Source organism: Pyxicephalus adspersus, chromosome 6, assembly GCF_032062135.1.
Source record: "Pyxicephalus adspersus chromosome 6, UCB_Pads_2.0, whole genome shotgun sequence".
Taxonomy (NCBI): Eukaryota; Metazoa; Chordata; class Amphibia; order Anura; family Pyxicephalidae; genus Pyxicephalus; species Pyxicephalus adspersus.
In genome coordinates this window covers 45,233,562-45,250,647 of record NC_092863.1, presented here as the reverse complement: position 1 = coordinate 45,250,647, position 17,086 = coordinate 45,233,562, and the positions used below count along the sequence as shown (strand labels likewise).

Here is a 17,086-nt window from a genome sequence, read left to right as displayed (position 1 = left end):
GCTAAATTTTAAATCTGTCATTTTGTTAGTCTTGGCTAAAAGTCTCTTGTTGTCAATACCCAAAACGAGCAGGTTGTTTTATTTTGCACAAAAGCTCTCTTACTGTGTCAAACTGAAAGGTAACTTGAATAAATAGTTCCAGAAAGCCATGAGCAGCAGTTACATTACCAATTCCGTTAATGCACTATGAAAAGCCAGTCAAGCAGACACAAAGGGCTAAACCCACAATAATGGAACATAATGTACATTAAAAGTCTTGATTCCTGACCCAGAACCACTTAGCATTTTTAGTTACATTCACTTGCTACAATTTAAATAATTGAACTTTTCCTTATTCCAGTGAGGCATGTTTGTATAGTTCTGCAACAAGTACAAAGGATGTAATATCCTGTATATAGCATTTAATCATAATCTTCCTCTAGATCAGTGGTCGCCAACCTTTTTGGTTCAGCAGATCACTAAATTCACTGGCTCCCCAAGAGCGACATCATTATAACATAACCCCACCCACCGTCCCATCACAAATCAGGGCCTGCGATGGGAGAGTGGACGGGTTATGTGCAGGGACACAGCCCGCCTACCCGAGGGGAGAACTGTACTGGGGACGTGGTCCGCGGCTCTGGCCAGTGCGTCCCCCCAGCAGGGTCCTTTTCCTGACCCCGCTTGGGGTGCACCGACCAGAGCCGTGGACCACCAGAATTTTCTTGCAGAAGAGTGGTCCTCGGAACACCGGTTGGCGACCACTGCTCTAGATCACATTTTACCTTTGTAAACAAAAGTAAATTCATGGCCAGTGATTACCTCAGTTCTGAGCCTTATTTTTCCACAATAGGGTCACAGGTGGAAAGTCTTACATGGATATGATATGTATCTCATTGAATTCTATTTGCAACGTAAAAGAAGAAGTGATTGATAATAAATTGTTAGCAGTAGCTTATATTGTACTTTTAAAGTCCTCTTTTGTACACATTTGTTTGAATTTGGAAGTATAAAGATAAGGAACATACTTGTTCTGGGTCTTTGACTTAAAGCTAGGAAAGGACTGAAGCAAAAAGTATTCACTGTAGGAAAGCAACATTACCCCACATTTTCTTCAATCCCCATACAAATATTCTGACTTTATATTTGCTATAAGAAGGTAACTACAACTGGTAAACCATGCTGGAACTGTAGTTAAATGTTGAAGATTAGGTTAGCATGTGTAGCTTAACAATGATCAGATTTAGTACTGAGGGGTTGGAGCTTGTGGATCGAAGTGGCAAGAGCAATCAGATTTTTCAGTCCCTCCTTTTTAGCAAAATGAGCATTAATCCACCCACTTAAAAGTGCTGGCATTATACTACAGCAAACAGCAGGAAACCATTTGAAAGCGGTTTATTAAACAAAATGAGAAAACAAAAAACTGAGTTACATATCTGGGTACACTTCTTTAAAAAATATACAAATAGAAACAGTTATCGCCGTTTTTGGAAGATATTTCCTCGACCCATTCCACGCCCTCTTCCTCTCGCTGCCACTAAAGAGGGGAAAAAAAAAAAAAACATTACGGAAAATAAGGGTTACAGAATGGTATCTATGTTGTATGCTCAGACAGATGCTACTGACACTGGATAAAAAGTATGTGCAAAGCATTAGCAATAGATGGGTAAGGTTACATTTTTGACTTATAGGTTTGTTTTACATGTAGCACTTGACAAAATGCTTAAACATTATGTTGAAATGGATTCCATAGATTCCTCTATGTATTTTCCTTTTCTGCCTCCCACAAGTCTGCAAAGAGCTTAAAATCATAATTACTCAAGAATCCCTAAAAAAGAGCCATTATTTGTACATTTTAATAAAAAAAGTTAATTAACAATATATTTAAAATCTGCCATTTTTTGTTTTTGGCCATACTACGAAAGTGGGCTCCTGATTGAAGACTAGCATTTCATCCACATTGTCATTTAAGCTGCAGATTAGGTTACACTTACCTTGAGCTTTGAGAATAGCTGCTTTCCCCCTTCCAGCACCTGATCCTTGATTTTTATTTTTCATGCTCTTTAACATAGGGGCATTTTTTAACATGTCTGGAAGTATCAAGAAACGAATTTTGCTTCCTCTAATGTAGACCTGTTCAAGCTGTGCAACTCTGCCGTCTCTGTACGTTACAGTGATGTTTGACATCTGAAAACATATTGAATTTGATGACTTATGATTGAAGTGGGTTTAGACAGCTCAGACAGATATAAATGTGTTTTTTTTTTTTTTTTTTAAATATATATATATATATATATATATATATATATATATATATACACACACACACACACACACACATACATACATATACACATACACATACACACACATACAATTAAAGAAACACATGTCTAAATCATTTCTTACATCCTGTGTGTATTTCAAACATGTGTCACTTCTTTGCAAGAGAATTGTGCAGCACATTAAAATCTGTGTACAGGGATGTATGCAGACACGTTGTATATGCAATTACCAGTGACAATACGCCACCTGGTGGTCAACATTCAAATACAGTTTTTATACAGACAGCCATGTACATCTTTAAATATTTATATTCTGAAGCATCACATACATATAGGTATCCTAATGCATCGCCTCATTAACCTTTTGGTTACACTGCCTAAATAATATTCAAAAGAATTAAAGTTCAACTTTTATAAATGCTGAATCTGGCAGGTAATATTGCAGAAAGGGACAGGCGATGCCCATTCTGCAATAATCTGCCTTACCCATCTGATCGCTCTGGCTTTCCAGCGACAACGCTGAGGTACGTATGTAGAGCATCAGCTTCGGTTGCCAGAGAAGCTCATGAATCTGGGCTTCCCCTGCACATGCAGGGAATGAATGAACTCCAGTGAGCCTGTGATAGGTTCCCTTCCTACCTGCATCCCTTCTTGGTAACCCATTCCCAATCCCCTTATATAGGTTTTAGATCATTGTATTCTTGCTAGAGTACCAGGTGCACCAGTCAGCATAGAATGAAGATGGGGAAGCTACAAAGTCAAAGAGGAAAGCTTACTCCTCAGACACTGCCTAAAGAAAGCACACAGGTCTTATTACACTCTCAGGATATTATGGAATATTGCCATTTTGTAAAAGACACAGGGAGAAGAGGAAATGATGGTGCCACTCAATTCCCTTCCAACTTGTCCAGAGCAGATCTACAAATCAGCGCTGATTTATAATATCATAGAAAGGATAATGACTAAAACATTTTAGAAGAAGCAGTTGTGTAGGCTTAGACAAGGAGGAAGGTATTAAAGGATGTTTAAAAATGAAAGATATATAGATTATAAATGTTATGTTTTATGCATACTGATTGTAAGTAAACTATGCATACAAGGTTCTTCAAACCCCCAAAAAATTTACTCAGATCAACATTAATAATTAATTAAGTCCATAGTCATCTCACTAACTGTCCCCCAAAGGAGCTCACAATCTAATGTCCCTACCATAGTAATATGTCATTAATGTAGTCTAAGGTCAATTTTTTTTTTTTTTTTTTTTTTTTTTTTAGGGGGAAGCCAAATACCCTCACTGCATGTTTTTGGAATGTGGGAGGAAACCCACACAAGACACGGGGAGAACCTGCAAACTCCATGCAGATAGTGTCCTGGCTGGGAATTGAACCTGGGACCTAGCGCTGCAAAGGCCAGAGTGCTAACCCCCTGGAGCGCTAACCCCCTGGAGCAACCGTGCTGCCCCGACATTATGCAAACCATCAAATATTATTGCATCCACAGTACTGTAACAGCAGATGTAAAAGGACACTACAAATTAGGTCCTATATGTGTCTAGACTTATTGTACTCCATATATTCGGCATTTAAAAACAGATCTGTTAGTAAAGCATGTTGGGCTTACTGATTTTCTGCAATGCTGCTCCTGTAGGAGGATTACTGTGTCTGATATATGTGAAGAGAATGTCTCAGCCCTCACTCATTCTGCATTCTGAGTATATGGACACAATGACAAAATGTTTTATACACAAAGGGCATAAAAACTGCTTCCTCTAAAGTGTATTGTGGAAGAGAGTAGCACAGACTGTTACTACACATCTGTTGTTGCAGAAGCTTTAGTTTTGTCTGGATCCTCCTACCATAGAAATGTAAAAAAGGATTTGCATAGCAATAGGCACCCCATGCACTCAGTACACCAATGCCTAAACTTGCAAATGGATAGCTCTGGTACTGAACGTTGTACTATTGGATGAATGCACGTCTAATCTTTTCTACTGATAATTGTCCGAACATCAACCTATAAATAAAGCTTTGAATTTGTCACACACTTGCAATTGTTCTCGTCCGATAATCATCTCAGGGCTGATATCGGGTGAGAATCTGGCGTGTGTACAGTGCCCGTCATCAAAACGACCGTCCTGGCAGATCCCTGGACGATGAACGATCTTAATGGAAGCAAAGGGAGAGAGCTCAGCAGGGTGCCACTCCATCGTTCTCCCCCTCCCCTCTCCAGAGCAGAACAGTGCTGTATGTACAGCACTCATTCATGAATCGTGCAGTCCTTAGTCGCTGAAAAGGATTGTGAAAGATCCTTTCCAACGACAATTATTGCACATGTGTATGCAGCCTTAGACGACTCCCCTCTGTTCTAAGAGTTATAGATTATTAATTTACATAACCATTAGGCTTTCCTTCTGCACATGGACCACATACAGCAGTTACATGTCAGAGCAATTACCTGGCAGTTCATGTTATCCTCGGCCTCGATGAGCTTCCCTCTGTACACCTCGCCTGTATTTGTCTCACAGGTCACAATATGCCCTTCGGCTTCATGGAGAACTTTGATGGGAACACCAATAGACATCTTGGCTATAAAAGATTGAAATCTAAAAGGGGGGGGGGAATATATTCAGTTAGTCACAAATCTTTTAAAAAAAAGCATGCAAACCTAACATAAGAATAGAGCATTCATTACAACCAGTTCTCAATTTAACGTCACTGCCTAACAGACAACAATTCCAGCAATAAAACTTTATGAAGCTTCAGTGATCAGATCAGCAAGATCTCAAATGAATTCTTTGATTTGCCCAATTACTGAAACATTTTCCCGTCTTCTCACTACTCAAAGGACAGAAATAAAACAAATATTCTGAGGGCGGCTATAGACTATGAGCGCTCACCAATGTGGTTATTTAGAAGAATATAGAGGTTTATAAGTCCTCTCTGATGGCCCAGCCTGAAGCTTGGATGGATCTGAACAATCTCTACCTTTCACAGTAAACAGATTATTAATATTACACAGTATTAATATAGCACAGAAAATCCATGTAGAGAGAACATACAAATTCCATGCAGATAATGTCCTGGCTAAGATTTGAACCTGGGACCTAGCGCAACAAAGGCCAACCATGAAGCAACCAGCAAAGACCTTTACAAAGAAATGAAGATTCTAGCTTACTATAGCTGGAGGCCCCCAACGAATGGTTTTGATATTACCGGCTGATCAGAGGGATATGAATCACCTATAGGGGGCGCCTCTCTGATGCCAGCCATTGCCCCCCATGTAACCATACAGCACAGATGGTTTGGATCAGGGACTACGGAAGAAGCCCTAACAATACACAACGCTGCCCAGCCGGCTCCCGGACACAACAACCAATGAAGTGCCCATTGTTTCCACCCTCTGAGGAAGCCCCTGTAGCTCCGCACCCACCAGCACCGAATACACAGCCCTCCCGCCACACACACCTACCTGCCGACTCCCCAATTCCCCAACACTGGCTACAATAATACTCACTTCCTCGCGTGGTTTCTTTTGACGATCTAATGGCGTCCCGCCTACCCCACAATGCACCACGTACAGGAAACGGAAATGCGTCAGCATCTGTGATCTCTTTTTGGCTTCAATAGAAAAAAAAATGGAAACAACTGAGGAGCTCTAAAGTTCCGCCTGGTGAATAGTTCCACCTTCTCACACCAGGGGGGATTTGTTAATAAAGCTGAAGCCAAGATGGATATGCTTAGTATTATGTACAACACTTTATTGTTCAAGTGGTGAAACAGTGGGTTGGTTGGGAATTGGTTTAAGATTCACTATTACATTTCTCAGAGATTGTGAAGGGTAGATCATTTATGTGCATGTGCTGTGTCCTGGGCATTATTGCTGATAGTATATGTGAAATGTCAAAGCGGGCATTCTTTGTGGCATGGAATGGGTAAAGCCAGAGGGTTATCAGATCATGGACATGGACCTGGAAGATTCCCACTAGTGAATGTCAGATTTCCTGTTTTAAAATTTAGCATAGGTAAAACTGTTCTTATAACTCCCCCCGGATTGTTATTGGACAGTGAAAGAAGAACACTAATAATCTTGTCTCTCTATCACTCTTTGTTTTCATACTGTGAACATACTGCACAACAACTCACTGGCTCCCAGCACTGCTTCTCTCCCTCTCTCTGCTTGCAGTAAAAGTGTATGAATAGAAATAATTATTATTAGATGATTAGGAACAGAAACTCCTGCCAGGTTATTTCTTCACTTCCTGTGTACTATTAGGGAAATTTGCCTTCACTTCCTGCAGATGCACCAGAAAGTAAGTGGAAATTTTGTTTTGTTCCTACAGAAGTGCACATCTATGAAGCTCGTTGCAATGTAAAAGCTGAAACTTTGGCTGAGCCAACCTTATATAAGGACTTCAAATAAAATTGGGACTTTATGGTTACTAGCAACTGTGGAGACAAGTAATGCTTTGGCCAGACGTATGTAATGTACAACACAATGTACACACCACATGGACCAAAACTATGTAATGTAGAGAGCATACAGGCCGCCATACAGAGTGCAGGGGTCAGGAATATGTAGCATACAGGCCACCATACAGAGTGCAGGGGTCAGGTGCAGGGGTCAGAGATATGTAGCATACCGGCCACCATACAGACCATACACCTATACAGGCAATAAACAAGGATGGCGGTAACATTTGTAGAAATAATCCTTCATTAGTTTGTGTAAGTAGTGGCAATGATAGTTGGTCTGTCAGGCCCCCATTATATGACACCTCCTGTACTCTGCCCTCACACAATAATCTCAGGACATGAACGCCCCGCCCCTTGATCCCATCCCGTCCTATCACATGCCGGGGGCGTGACCAGAACACACTCGGGCTGGGATTCCCTGTGTGTCGCGGCTCCGCCCCGGATGCGTCTGTAGGGAACCGGCGAGCAGAGTTCGGTATGAGGGAAGCCCGGATGTTCCGGGAGGCGACGACACTGTCATGAAGAGTCCGGGAAATGGGGAAAGTGATGGTGGACAGGCCGCTCCGCGCTCTGCAGCCACAGCGGGCACCACAGACAATCGTCAGTAACCTTCTGTAATCCCGATTTGCCTCTGCTATCTCTGTAGGGTGTGACAGCCATAACACTGCACGGTGACCAGCCGCCCACACACCCATCCCGCTGCCAGGCAGTGCACCAGGTGTCTCACTGCAGTAACCAATAGCAACCCCTTGCTGGTGATGTCAGTGAAGGAGTGGTCTCTGGTTTAGTTGTTTTTGTGTCACATCTCATGCGGTGCTTGTATTAGACCGGCTATCTGTGTACACCGTTCATTTTATCAGTATAATTCAGCAATATAGAAGTATTCTGCTGTATGCAGGGTCATGGTGTGTTGTGCCCTTATATTGTTGCCAATAAAGCTGTGATTGTTCCATACAATGATACAGAACTGATACATGATCATTATCCTATGAGATCACACAACTTTCCCTCTTGTTTTGTTTCCAGGTGACCATGTCCAGCTGAAGGTTCCCCTCATCCAGCAGTCCTATCACTGGGATTGTGGCTTAGCCTGTGCACGGATGGTACTACAGTAAGTTCCTCTGATCACAAAGCTCAGACATTGAGGTTTGTTAGGTAACACAAAGATGAATGGAGATGATGTGCATGGCACAGGCAGAACAATGTATGATCTGGTTGCTGTGATCACTGTACTCTTTATTTACTTTTCCTTCCTATAATTGTTTCTGTGCTTTTTATTTGTTTATGAATATTTTGCTGGATGTCACTGCAGATCTATCACTTACTTTCTAAGTATCTGGAGAGCGAGCTGAATTCAGGGAAGATAAATGACATTTCATACCAAGCATCACTGCAGTACTGCTCATCCTGCACCCCCCATCCGGCCTTATTAGTATTCCTACCAGGTAGTAGTACAGAGGCTGCAGCTGAGATTAGGAATGTTCTTCAGGCGTTCAAAAACATCAGTAAAATATACTACAAGGCTTTTTTATTTTAAACCTTACATGCTAAATGCTAGAGATCTGTTACACAGGTACAATGTGCTCTGTATTCATGATAGTGTACAACAATATGTGTAAGTGAAGAACAAACAGCTTCACCAAAGCAACAGGTTCTCTTTATTACTGGCCTCCTCGGTTACTAATACCTTATGGCGCTTCATTTCCATTCTGCACACCTACCGCCACTGTCAGTAAAAAGCCCTGTGCAAAACTTGGTGTCAGATGTTTAAGGACCCTCCTGTCCCCATGTGACGGGTACTATATATGTGGGCAGAAGGACATGTTCCCTCTTAAATCCAAGACTGGTAAATGGGATTATAGTGGACCCATCATCACAATTTCAACCTAACTTAAAAAGGATGGCTTCTCTTTCATCTTTACCACTGCAGGAGTATAGATTGAAGAGTAAACTCGCATCCTCCCGAAATATTTGTGTCTCATGGAGGCCCCAGGAGGCTGTGGGCTGCTCCTTCTGTACATGTTTTATCAGGGGTTTTCCTCCAATGTAAAAAAAAAACAAGTACTCATCTCACGCATGCACAGTGAGATTGGCGCTTGTTTTTCCTATTACATTTGGAGGAAGATACGTCACCTGATCTCATGCCTAATCAGAAGACTAATCATGCCTCATGCCTAAATCAGAAGACGTCAGGAGGAACCCAGAAGACTGACACCTTTGGGCCCTGGAAAGAATCCGACACAGCACAAGTAAAGATAAGTCTTTTTTTTTTTTAATGAAAGTTCCTCTTTAAGTATTAGAGGATTAGGGCTATAAAAGGAACCTGTTACTTTACCCAGCCTAGGTGACTTGTGACTATTTTCTTTTGCAATATACAAAGAAGCAAGCGTATATGGTTTTTTTGGTCAGATTGTTTGTAGGAATAATATTGACACATTAAGATGTTGGCAAAGTAATGTGGTGTTACCAATCGAAGCCCGAATAAGCATTTCTGAGGTAATTCAGAGCTGCACGAGATCAAAGAGTTATGTCCATGCTTGCTTCCGCAAGTTCCTGAGCTTTTCATGAGACAACAGGAGAGGAGACCAGTATGAGTAGAGGGACGGTCCATATTCATACTTTATGAAAGTGATTAAACAGCTGATATAGCACCATGATCAGTTTTATTGGCAGGGAGAGGATACAGTCATTCCATGTAAGGTAAAAATGTTGTACAAGGATAAGTGCGCTTTGCACAATGTGCAATTATTTTCTCCACACTCTACGGTTGCAAAAATACTTTCAAAAGGGAATGTAAATGGCCCTTTGGATCTTGGTAAGTAGAAGAGGGAGAGTGGATTAGGTTAGGTCATTGTACATTGTACACAAGTGCAATTATACTTTCACCCTTTGGCCTGATGTGTGGCAACTAAGCAGACAGTACAGATATGGCAATCATGGTAATTTAAATCTCAGTTTTTGTGAACTGCTTACATTAAATTGAATGCTCCAGGGTGCACTTGTAATGCTGTTTTTACCACTCAACACATGCAAACAGCAGTGCACTAAAATGGGAAACCTGTATGATGGTTGAGATTATTATAAGGTTCAGCCATTTGTTAATGTTTTTTTTCTATTCCCTTTCACTTTATAGATATCTAAATCTGCTTCATGAGGATGCATTTCAGAATGCAATGCAGGAGCTCCAACTCACAAAAAGTATTTGGACTATTGACCTGGCATATCTCATGCACTACTTCGGAGTAGAGCACCGATTCTGCACACAGACATTGGGTGTAGACAAAGGGTACAAGAACCAAGTAAGTTCTTTCATCAAATCTAAAGGGTGCAATCTATATGAAATTCTCACTCCAAATAGTAAAGAACTGATCGTTTTGATCTGCAACAATACTAAATTTGCAATGCATTGAGAGCCCAGTGCTGGTAAAAGGTCATTGCACTGTGACCCATATGGTTTAGGGGTTGTGATTATACCACAATCTTGGGTAGCTGGTGTGCCAGTTCATGTTGGCAGTCACTGAAACTGCTGCTGGCGACAAACATTAGATACACAAAAGGCTGCCATTCATCAGTGTACTAGATATGGTATAAATACCCAGCATACCAAATCCAAACTGTGACTAATAAAAATTATCCATCAAAGTGCACTTCCAGCATAAACATTACTCTGTTAAAAACCTTTTGTTAATGTTTAGTTGCTGACCTGGTTAAATTTGTTAAAATTCCCCTCAATTTCTGCCCCAGGGAGTTAATTTCTTACTACTAAAATTATAGAAGTTGCTATTCCTGAACTCTTTCTTAGGGTTGCTTATTGCCTGAATGTAAAGCTGATCTTCTGGTTTGTCACACACCTAAAACAAGCATGTGGCTAACAGTGGTACAAGTTGTGTGACAATTAACTCAACATTTGTTCTGTGCCAGGAGGTATTAAAAAGAGGATCAGAAAACCAACCATGCAAGCTGTATTTTTAAGAACCAAGTCGGTAATGGAGACTTGCACAATCGATCAGAGCAGGTCCACCTTTAAACATGCAAGACATAAAAATGACTTGGGAATGACTTGGTTTAGGGGGAAAAAAAATGTCTTGGAGACAACGAGAAGGGGCATGGCAGTAAAAAAAACTTTCAATAAAAGGTGCACATACTTGCAGCCTTCAAAATACTTCAGTTAAGGCTGAATACAAAGCCATTCTTGCCTTTGTCTGTTAGACCTGATTGGTATTTTGCCAAGATGCAGATTGTTGATGCTGCCTGCACTTATATCTGCAACAGTTTTTCTTTGACAAATTCTCTTTAAAGCAATACTGAATTGGTCTCATACCTGATAAAAAAAGCAATATAATTTAGTAGGAGGCACGTCTATGTGTATGTGGACACAGTCAACTTTGTCCCAGAGTGTACAGAAACATCCTAAACTTGGTATGCTCTGTTATTTAAATGTCAGTTTATTCTAAGAAATCCTATATAATTTCTGGTCTATACCTATCTACCTATGGGGGGGGGGGGGGGGTATACAGTTGAAGACACTATGCAAGAGCAAACTGGCAGTGAATATCTAATTCTAAGACACTACGCTGTCTACCAGTTGGTGTGGCGAATATACAGATATAGATGAACAGTATGACAAACAGGTAGCAGCTGCTTCAGTGAGAAAATGTTGCCTGCTGCAGCCAACATCTAGGATCTGGGGGTCTAGTATAACATTTTCAGCAGTTGAAGATGGGAGAATATTTACCTTTAACTTGATCCAGCTCTGAGAGATGTCATACTTCTAAGAACACTAAGATAAACTGTGTTTTGCAGTGTTTGCAGGGGTATAACCACAGGGTTGAGCTGTGCTATTGATACTTTCAAGTGTCCAACTAGATCATATACCACAAAGTCAGTTACTGTACATAAAAAAAAAAAAAACTTTATAAACAAAAATGTTTTCTGGCGGGTGCAAAAATCCACAACAGGTTCTCTTTACAGTTATGTACAATTACATTTTTTTTAGTAAAAAACATTTTTAGTAATTGGCTTTGCCACTGTTTACTAACTTACAAAAATCTCTTGATATGGCATCAACTTGGCAATTTAACACTATTAGACTGCTTGTAGCATTTACACAGTATTATGGAATTTGTAATAATATCAAATTTGTTCAGTCATTCTACAGAAAGCATTTTGATGCAGAGGAGAACAGAGTTAACCAGTTATTTGCACAAGCCAAAACTCGTGGTGTCCGTGTAGAAAAACGGTACGTATTCACTTTTCTATTGTTATTAAAGTATATATTTTAGAGACCCTGTTTGTTTCTATATATCATTGCTTATGCTTACACATTTCCTCTGTTTACAGAAGTGTTACAATACAGGAATTGCAAAACCATCTTTCCCAGGGACATGTGGCCATAGTACTAGTGAATGCTGTTCTGCTGTTGTGTGATCTATGTCCTAGTCGTGTTAAGTACTGCTGTTTTCTTCCAATTGGACAGAAATGTTTCTGCAGAAGCAGTGATTACCAAGGCCATTTTATTGTACTTTGTGGTTACAACAAAATTTCTGACAGTCTTTTCTACAACAATCCAGGATATGCTGACCGTAAGTAACCTTATTTTGTATTGTAACATATTTTTATAAGTAGTAAAAAACCTCAGTTGATTGCATTTAATATTATATCCACATTTAGGATTGTGTCGGACAAGCATCACTAACTTTGAAGAAGCCCGAAGCAGCTACGGCACAGATGAGGACATCTTGTTAATTTTTGTTGGCAGCTGACACAAAGACGGAACATGCAGCACTGCTGATAACTTCCATGTATGCAGAACTGAGTCTGCAGTACATGCACTACAGAGACATTTTACATATACAGTGTGAAATGAAAATAACCTCATGGATAACAGCTGGATCCAAAACACTCACCAGGGAAGACCTCTATTACTAGGGGGAACTATATAGCACAATAACCTGGGTAAATAAGGACCTTGGTACTATTGAAGAAGTAAAGTACAGGCTCTGTAATTGAAGAATAAGTGCACTTTAACACACCTGAGCTCCTTAAATTAAGCAAGTTTACAGATATAAGTATTCTCCAATTTCCACAAAGGGCACTGTAAACCTAAACAAATGTGCGTTATCGGATTTATTTTTTTATGATTGATGAAATACTTTGTTAGTGTTCTGCTGCATATCCAGTATCCCTCTATATTCACATGCTGCCAGACCCCAGTCTTCTGTATGAATGATCAAACACATCCAAAAAGATTCTTAGAGATTCCCTGCTTTACACAATAATGTAATTCTGATTACATTCCTCAAGAGTTCTTTCTGGAGTTTTAATGGATAAAACTGCTGGGGTTCAGCCTGATATGAGGTGCAACAAACATAATTTTCATTTGTATGGTTAGGGTGTACTTATTCTTTATGGAAATTACTTTCATTGTGTTCTGACCTATTGTCTGGTTAAAGCTACATGATGAGATATAACTATCTTCAGTCGGGGCCACTGTTCTCTGCTTTATTCATTCAAGGCTAGAGATTATTTTGGGATGTCAGCTGCTTGTCCTAAACACACAGGGTGTGTACATATCTAGCACTGGTTAATAAACTGCTGACCATGTGTCATGACAAGTGAAGAACTTATGCAACCAACAACAGAATATCACTGATATTAATAAAGTGACATTTTATGAAAAAAAAAATGGATGTTCCTGTTTAATATGTCATAACAATCCCTTTGTATTTTTGTCATTTAATTAAATCAAGGATACTTGGCCATTAAAAGATTCCAAAGATTGTCCTGTATATTTTCTCCAGATAGTTCTGTCATGTATACACACAACACTGTAAAGCGCACCTGTCAGTTCTATAAAAATGTATTGCCTTAAGAACTGGCATGAACATGAGCTAAAAATCTTGTCCATTCGTCAAGGCGCCCTCGAGTCCTAGCTACACAGTTTTATCAGGCCACCATTTTCTTTGACATGGATCATCTTTCGCCAAACCAATCACAGGGCTTTTAAGTAATTCTCTGGTTGGATGTTCCACAGTAGATCCAGATCAAGGCCTCCAGCTGAACATAAATCTGTGATCTGTGGGCTCTCCTTGTATACAAAAGTCATTTGAAAGCTTTAATAAAGTATTTTTAAGCGCCTTTCAGGTACCAGATGGGTGCTTTATTCTTACATTTGGGTAGTTTTTGATAAAGTGTATTCCTGTCCCTGGCATTATTTAATGATAGGGATAACATTCAGTATTCTAGAACAAGAATATGCAATGTATACTCGGAATTTTCTATTTTTACCTTAGTCATTAAAATCCCCTGAATGATTTAGACCAGGCCATATACTGTTATAAAAAAGACAGCAACTGAGTATCCATCTCACTTGTACTATGATCCAAAAATTGCAGTATTATGATTGACAAGTGTAATTCTGCTGTCATTGTTTACCTGTTCCCAGCTGTCATGATTTAGTGCCTTATCAGGGTGTTTGTTCCAGGGTTACATATTAGAGCTAGGGACAGTCAGGTAACATTATTTTCAGAAACCGCTCAGCAAAAGCAGCCTACATATTCATCTGTGTACAGGATTCCTTTAAAAGCTGTGTATCACTTTCTGTGTTTGATGGAAAATTATTGGTATTGGTGCTATGGGTATGTAGCTATATTGTAGCATTTTCCAGTATTTACAGATGCCACTTCTAATAATGAAGTACTCAGGTTATAAAACACTGTTCTTGTCCGCTCCCATGTCTTTGTATCATATGCATGGAGATTGATGAGGCAAGCTCCTAATCACTTTGTGTACATGTTGGTGGTGAGTGGTAGGCTTTACAATAAGGAAAGCTTAGCTGCTGACCTTTGGGAACATTTCTATATTAATATTAGTGCTGTTCATTCTTCTAAGATTGTACCAGTGGTATGAAAACATTGAAACAGCAGATGGAGCACTTTATGAAGGTACCATATTATTTACATGCTTAAATGTGAAGTACCGTAACTCTGTTAAAACTTAATACATGTTTTTTTTTTAGGATATTGGGAAATTACCCTCCACCTACTTTGGTTAACTATCAGTGCAATGATGATGCATGTATGAAAACGAGTAGGACTATATTCACAATATATGAAATCGTTAATATTTCATCCAGATATTTTGCTACTTGAGCTTCATTTCCTAATACTTTTTGTACAGTTGTGGTGTAAAGATGCTGGGATTTGTTGTGTTCTTTAACAGTGCTTTATAGTTAAATATTATGGGGTCAGCTTGCAAAACATTAGGATATAGGTGGAAAAAAGCTGTAGGCTGGTGGTGGTCCCTGTATTGTGACCCAACTTTTCATTAACCACCCAAAGACTGCTGGGTGGTTACTGCAAATTGCTGGGTGGTGCACCCCACTAAAAGGGGTTATGGAGAACAATGTTAAATAAACAATCAGTGCAATTAACTCCTGGATTTAGAAAATCATGAGCCAATAGATGCATGAGCAAGCATTCATACACAATTAAGTCTGAAGCCTCCCAAAATATTGTAGCTCCCTTATAAGGAATTGCAGGTTCACATTCCCCTCTGAGGCTCGCCCTTACCTTATATAGATGGATCTCCTAACACCTCACATTCTTTAAAAGTTTTCTAACCCCTCATTATATACTTGTTTTATTCTGATGTAATTTTAATCCTGCTCCAGAATAATATTCACTCTGCTGTGGTCATGTGACCCCCAGAGACATTTCTTCCTAAGTATTGTTCATGTACATGTTTCTTCCAGAGACAGGAACAATGCACTTTGGTGTGGTTTAGCAACATATACATATATATGTTTATATATACACTGAGCCTGGGGATTGATTTCAAAACCAACAGGTGTAATTGCAAGAACTGCATTTCAGAACTGTTACCCTAAAAAATAAGCAATGAGTTCAGGTTCATTTTAAAATACTTAAAGCCCAATTTCTGGCTATTCTTTAAAAATATCTGGCTGTAAAACTCATCTTTAATCTAAACCTGTCCCCTGCAGCAGCTTTTTCCTACAAGATATCCACTGTCTTTTGCGTTGAATGCCACCCAGCATTACTGGTAAAACTGAGAAAAGACTGCAGGGTTGCATGGTGTCATGATTTAATGGCCTTCACTCTGTATTGATGCAGAGAAAAATGCTGCAGTTAGCACATCACCATCCAGGACTGCCCAAATAGAAAATGGGCCCAGCTTGTCATGTAACTGTAAACAAATATATATAACAAAAAAAATACTGTTGTAGACTGTGTAATTTTTCATGAAACAGGAATGTCTCTAAAGAATAGAAGGGTAAAGAGCCCACTGGGCAGAATTAAATGATTCTTATAGAAACAGATAGGTGAGGTATTATATGGAATCCCCTTTTGGCTGTTTATGTGAGGTCAGATCCACAGTAGAGCCTTATCAAAAAAAATATCTTACATTTAGTTTCACCCAATTTCTAAAGGTACATGTGATATTATCAATCTATTTATAAAATATTTACATACAAATCTATGTAAACCTAAAATAACACACAATGTTAGTGTGTTCTAGTCTATAGATTGAGAACTATTCATATTTATTAAAGTTTAGGTGATGCTAATGTTTTGGTACACAAACATTTTTCACATATTTGTGAATGATCTTTGTTCCTTTTGTACAAACCTGCTTTTGGAACAGGCAGGTCAGAGAGTGCCCTGCTGACCCCTGCAAGTCACATTTAGTTTAGTGTACATTCTAGGTTAGGAAAAACAAAAAAAACAAATGATTGTACAAAGGGTGGCAACCCTTAGTAACCAGATGTTTTTTTTTTAGGTTTTCAAAGTCGTGTTTTGCTGCAGCTTTATTGTACAGAGCTATTCTATTGTTTCTCTTCAGCAGGACACAAAAGCCTGGTAAGGATTTTATCACCAAATGCCCCTAGAAGAGGATGGAGAGAAAAGAATTTCCAGAAGTACTGAACTGACTAATCAAGTATGAACGATTACAACTTCTAGTAGTGGAGAGATTCATACCAACCCCACATTGACTCGTTTTCTGCGCAAGAACAAGGTATGGTCTTACAAGAACAGGATTACATGATTAAACAATGCACAATTTATCAATAAGCCTAAAATATTTGATGTATATACAGCTCTTATGAAAACTATTAACGTTTGTGTTAGAGCAGTGGTTGTCAACCTTTTCGTACCTACTGACCACTAAACGCACAGAATCCTGACCACGCGTGCACGGGGAGCCGTGTGTCACTCAAGGCGGATGAAACTTCTCCCATAGTGACATCATGATGATCATGATCAGAACCTGTCCACTCGTAGGTCTGAGCCTGCGATGGAAGAGTGGGCGGGTTGTGTCCATACAGGGGAC

The 17,086-nt window shown here is 39.6% G+C and overlaps 2 protein-coding genes across 3 annotated transcripts; one reads left to right on the top strand and one right to left on the bottom strand.

Moving 5' to 3' along the window:
* Positions 1–1,357: 1,357 nt before the first annotated feature.
* On the bottom strand, positions 1,358–5,929 carry SNRPD3 (small nuclear ribonucleoprotein D3 polypeptide). Of its 2 annotated transcripts, none has more exons than XM_072415575.1 (4): positions 5,778–5,929; positions 4,719–4,866; positions 1,974–2,166; positions 1,358–1,516 (listed from the first exon to the last, which is right to left on the bottom strand). In XM_072415575.1, exons 2-4 carry the CDS (start codon positions 4,842–4,844, stop codon positions 1,455–1,457), a joined length of 381 nt encoding a protein of 126 aa, XP_072271676.1. In that variant the 5' UTR covers positions 4,845–4,866; positions 5,778–5,929; the 3' UTR covers positions 1,358–1,454. The 2 variants fall into 2 exon arrangements, with proteins under 2 accessions (XP_072271676.1, XP_072271677.1); XM_072415576.1 differs by lacking the exon at positions 5,778–5,929 and adding an exon at positions 5,733–5,776.
* A 1,217-nt stretch (positions 5,930–7,146) lies between these two features.
* Positions 7,147–13,524, top strand: GUCD1 (guanylyl cyclase domain containing 1). The gene is made up of 6 exons (XM_072415569.1): positions 7,147–7,336; positions 7,763–7,847; positions 9,870–10,035; positions 11,884–11,975; positions 12,077–12,318; positions 12,407–13,524. The coding sequence occupies exons 1-6, from the start codon at positions 7,255–7,257 to the stop codon at positions 12,496–12,498; spliced, it is 759 nt and encodes a 252-aa protein (XP_072271670.1). The 5' UTR covers positions 7,147–7,254; the 3' UTR covers positions 12,499–13,524.
* Positions 13,525–17,086: the final 3,562 nt, after the last annotated feature.